Genomic DNA, 5,182 nt, shown 5'->3' on the forward strand with positions numbered 1-5,182 from the left:
TTGAATGCATTGCAATTTGGCTGAACTTCCTCAAACACCTGTTTATTCCTTTGAAACCACAAATCTTTCATTGTTGCACAGGATTTAATCATCCAAATTTCTTTTATGATTGGGCTCTTATTCTTTGCAGCTGCACAGATGTCTTCAAAAGATTTTGGGTTTTTAAAACCAAAAATAGACCCAAGCCAAGACCAAATCTCCAAACTGAAATTGCACTGCCGAAGTGTGTGAATCGTGTTATCAACTTGTTCATGACAGATACAACATCTAGACACCATATCATAGCCTATCTTCATCATTTTCTCATCATCCATGTATACACCTTGTTGTAACTTCCAAATATTACTAGCTATACCAGGATGTAAGGAAGATTTCCATATGTAGTCAGGCCGTACCAGTTTTGGTTCTCTTTCTCTAACTCTCTCTCATGTTGCTGAAGTAACAAACTTCCCATTCTTGTGCCCAGTCCATATCATCTGATCTTCACCATTGCCAATTTCAGGTAAGCAAGAGTTGGGTAATAATTGTTGTAACTCAGTAGGAATGCACCAAACTTTTCCATTTAACAAACTTGCTACCTTCATATTCATATTATTTTGAATCAATTCAGAGAAACTAACCTGATTTACCAATGGTAAATCTCCAACCCATGTATCAAACCAAACTGATATATTGGAGCCATTCCCTACACACCACCTTACATCTTCTTTTAAGTAGTTCCAAGCCCATTTCAGCCCTTTCCAAATAGATGATTGTTTCCATGAAGTAATCCACAATCCATATTTATCCTTAAATTTTGCATTAAAGAACTGAGCCCACTCTTCCTTAGAGTTAAGAATTTTCCATAACATTTTCATCAGCAATACTTTGTTTATCACTTATTCAAAACAAAGAAAATCCCAAAGGAAATCGAAACGTTTGCTCTGATATCAACTGTGACGGCCAGGAAAATTTTTCCCTTCCAGTCGGCCGTGAAGTTCGGTCAACTGACAAGTTCCAATTTCTCCGAGCTGTCACTTGAGATGCACGGATTGAAAACCAGTTTGTAAACAAGAGTAAAATGCATGCTATTATTAACCATAACAAAAGAAGTTTCCTTTACATAAATCAGTTAACCAAAAAGTGTGGAATACAAGAATGCGACATGAAACCATTTAAACATGACGCACACTTACTAAATTATAATACTTTTTGTTACAAACAACGACTTCAATAAGAAATAATGGTATCATGTTTCACAAACTAAAACAATAGGAAAATACAATATCCTTTTTCACAAACCAACCCAGATACATATGAATATATATGAACACAAAGTGATGTACTCACTTTGACCCTTAAAGCCCGATGCACCAAGCTTAAGAAAGCTTACTACCTCAAGCCAACCACAAACTCTGTGGAAAACAAAACAAAACAAAAGGGTGAGCCACAACCCAGTAGAGAGTTAACGATACAATAACATGAGTATAAATAAATGCCCAAATACAAATAACCGAATCAAGTAAAGCGTAAACAATGCGTTATGTTGTTGAGCATATCCAAATATAAGTATCAAAGGACTTACCAAGCCAATACACAATCGAAATCATCTTAAACAAGTGAGTTTGTAATAATCTACTATGAGGGTCCGAATAACCAAAATTCGAGGTTTATCAGAAAACCACCCTATCGTCCCGGACGATCTTCCGCAGGTCACCATTAATATGGATTGCCCCTTGTGGGCCCGACAAACTCATCAGTAGTGTTCGCAATTAATAGTATGCTCAACGCATTTCATAAATAGTTCGCAAATATCGTAGAATACGAATATCGAACAAATCATCAACAAAATATTGATTCATAAACCATGAAAGGAACTTACCTTGGATTTTCCAACATAAAACAAGATCATAAACACAGGTAAGTGTTAAACCATAAAGATGGTCATAAATTTAGAACCATTAAGTGCATTGAAATCAAAGATTTTGCACGAAATCTTCGTTTTCAAACCACTATTTTTCAAAACTTACCATGGGCCTCATTTCAAATCAAAGTAAACAAACTATAACATTTTAGAAACTTCAAAGTGCCTATTTTAATAAAAAAACTCATTAGAAAAAAGGAGGAATTCAAATATTTTAGATAACAAGATATTTAGGCATAAGACAACAATAGAACGTTTCTGAAATTCAGATTGCAGAGCCTGTTTTCAAAGAATTTTTAGACTTCGTTACACAATGAAAATGAGTGTTTCTTGGCTCATTTTAAAGGATATAAGATAAGATTTCACATAAAACTGATATGAAAAATTAATGAGTTCTATAGTTATATAAAAGTGCCTCAATAAATCTGGACAGAATTTATGTTTTTCAGAAATTGCAGTTTCGACAGTCTACATTCAAAAATTCGTATAAAAATCATTACACAATGAAATTCAGAATTTTTGGTACCATTAGAAATCTAAGAAACCCTAATTTGACACAAAAATGATAAGCAAAGGTATTGAGGTACATAACTATGTTTAAACATCTCAACAAAATAGGGCAAATGTGCAGTTCTTCAGGAATTGCAGTTTTGGAAGTCTGTAATGAAAACTTCGTGAAAAATTCATCTTACAACGGAATTTAGAAAACTTGATATCGTTAGAAATCTGAGAGAGTACTCTTTAAGATAAAAATAATAGGAGAAGCTTTTGAAGTACGTATCCATACGGAAAGGTCATGACAAAACAGTACAGTTGCAAGGGTTTCAGAATTTCAGTTTACAAACAAATCCATAAGATTGTTTAAAAGTGAAATTGATGTTTCAAGACAACAAGATGAATACCAAATACCCAATATAACAACCTAATTGAATTCAAAGCAAAATAAATTAAGATTAAACATCAATATTACCAAATTATTGAGAATTGAAAACAATCCTTCATGAAAAGAAACTTAAACGAAAAGGAATTCACATGTATCGGATTCCAAAAAAAATAAGTGATTTCTATAAAATTGAGAGAACCCATGGATGGTTTTAAACATAAAATAATTTAAATATCAAGTTATATGAAATCCCTAACTAAATTCATGAACCCTAAATTGAAATCAATGAGAATAAACATTCAATAGCTTAAAATATTACCAATCCATCTTACAATGTTTCTTAGGAACATGAAATCAGAGAATACAATTTCATCAAAGTAAACTTAAAACATTTTTAAGTAAGAATTTTCCCCCTACCTTTTTTGTAGTTGAAGCTTCCAAAGCAACCAAATCAAATCAATTGATCAAAGGATGTAAAACAAGCTTCAAATCTCAAGTTTCAATTTCAAGTTTTGTGATCAAATCTCTTTTCTTTGCTGTAGGAATAAGAGAAATCAAAAAGAGTTTATTTTTGTAATGAAATCAGTAGGAGAAGATTATAAAAGAAGGTAAAAAGTCTGAAATACCCTTCTTTCAACACAAATAAGACACACACCCCTTAACATGTGTCGATTTGTCGCAAATTTCAATTATAAAAAACTCTATTAAAGTCCGTTCACGCTATGGGCAGGCTCACACAAAGAGAAATATATTTTCTCAGGAAAAACACAACTAGGTTTCACGCTCCTCATTGCGCTAATCCTAGTCTTCCAATCCAAATGTATTGGGCTCGCACCCAAATATTTCATGAAAAAGAACGCGGGTATTACATTTTCTGCGATTGGTTTTTAACTCTGGTGGAGCGTTTCTAGAGACTTTAAAGTCCATATAGTCAGATCGCTACAAACACAGACTTATAAGGTCTTTAAACGTATTTGCCTGCTCTGATACTAATTGAAAAAGCGGGTGTACAACAACCACACCCAATATTCCGATTAGCAATCTGTATGGACTAACTCCAATTTACTTTTAATAGAATCAACTAGACAGTCAGACTCAATCTTGATAAAAGTATATCAAAGAGTTATATCTCTCTTTCTTGATTCAATACTTACTCGAGCAAATAGAAATCTGCGAGTCTAATTGAATACAATAGAAATCACTTGAATGGTACCAAAGACCAATGTTCAAGGATCAATCAATTTCAATCAACAATCAAAGGTTGGATTTCCCAATTGATCGATTCAAATGCACAACCTGTGATATTTCAATTACATAACAAAATATAGTGAGGAAAAGAAATAACACAGACACCAGAAGTTTTGTTTACGAGGAAACTGCAAATGCAGAAAAACCTCGGGACCTAGTCCAGATTGAACACACACTGTATTAAACCTCTACAGACACTAGCCTACTACAAACTAACTTTGGTCTAGACTATAATTGAGCTCCGATCAATCTCATACTGATCCAAGGTACAGTTGCGCCCCTTACGTCTCTGATCCCAGCAGGATACTACGCACTTGATTCCCTTAGCTGATCTCACCCACAACTAAGAGTTGCTACGACCCAAAGTCGAAGACTTTAACAAACAAATTTGTATCACACTAGAGAAAGTATACGGTAATAGATAAATTTGTCTCCCACAGAAAAACCTACGAGTTTTGTTTCGTCTTTTGATAAATCAAGGTGAACAGGAACCAATTGATAACCTGGACTTATATTCCCGAAGAACAACCTAGTATTATCAATCACCTCACAATAATCTTAATTGACTAGCGAAAGAAGATATTGCGGAATCACAAACGATGAGACGAAGATGTTTGTGACTTCTTTTATATCTTGCCTATCGAAGAAATCAATCTCAAGCCAATCTTTACGATTGTACTTAGTACGATAGAAACAGCAAGATCAGATCACACAACTACGAGAAAGTAGTATCGTTCTGGCTTCACAATCCCAATGAAGTCTTCAAGTCGTTAACCTACGGGGTCTCGATAGAAACCTAAGGTTAAAGGAGAATCGACTCTAGCTTATACAACTAGTATCACATAGGAGGTGCGGGGATTAGGTTTCCCAGTTGCTAGAGTTCCCCCTTATATAGTCTTTAAAATTAAGGTTTGCAATCTAAGTTGCCTTAGTAACAAAGCATTCAATATTCACCGTCAGATGAAACCTGATTAGATTCAAGCTAATATCTTTCAACCGTTAGATCGAAACTTAGCTTGTTACACACAAATGAAATGCACGTTTATCTAGGTTTGTGTAACTGTACCCAAACATGTACATCTAGTTGGTTCAAAAGTAGTTAACCAAATGGTTAGCCATACGAGCACTTTCATATCAACCATATTCTT

General features: G+C 34.2%; 1 protein-coding gene across 1 annotated transcript; it reads right to left on the reverse strand.

Moving 5' to 3' along the window:
• Nucleotides 1-425: 425 nt before the first annotated feature.
• LOC113358973 lies at nucleotides 426-851 on the reverse strand. The gene is made up of 2 exons (XM_026602678.1): nucleotides 621-851; nucleotides 426-578 (listed from the first exon to the last, which is right to left on the reverse strand). The coding sequence occupies exons 1-2, from the start codon at nucleotides 849-851 to the stop codon at nucleotides 426-428; spliced, it is 384 nt and encodes a 127-aa protein (XP_026458463.1).
• Between the last annotated feature and the right edge of the window lie 4,331 nt (nucleotides 852-5,182).

The sequence above is a fragment of the Papaver somniferum genome, chromosome 3, assembly GCF_003573695.1.
Source record: "Papaver somniferum cultivar HN1 chromosome 3, ASM357369v1, whole genome shotgun sequence".
NCBI lineage: Eukaryota > Viridiplantae > Streptophyta > Magnoliopsida > Ranunculales > Papaveraceae > Papaver > Papaver somniferum.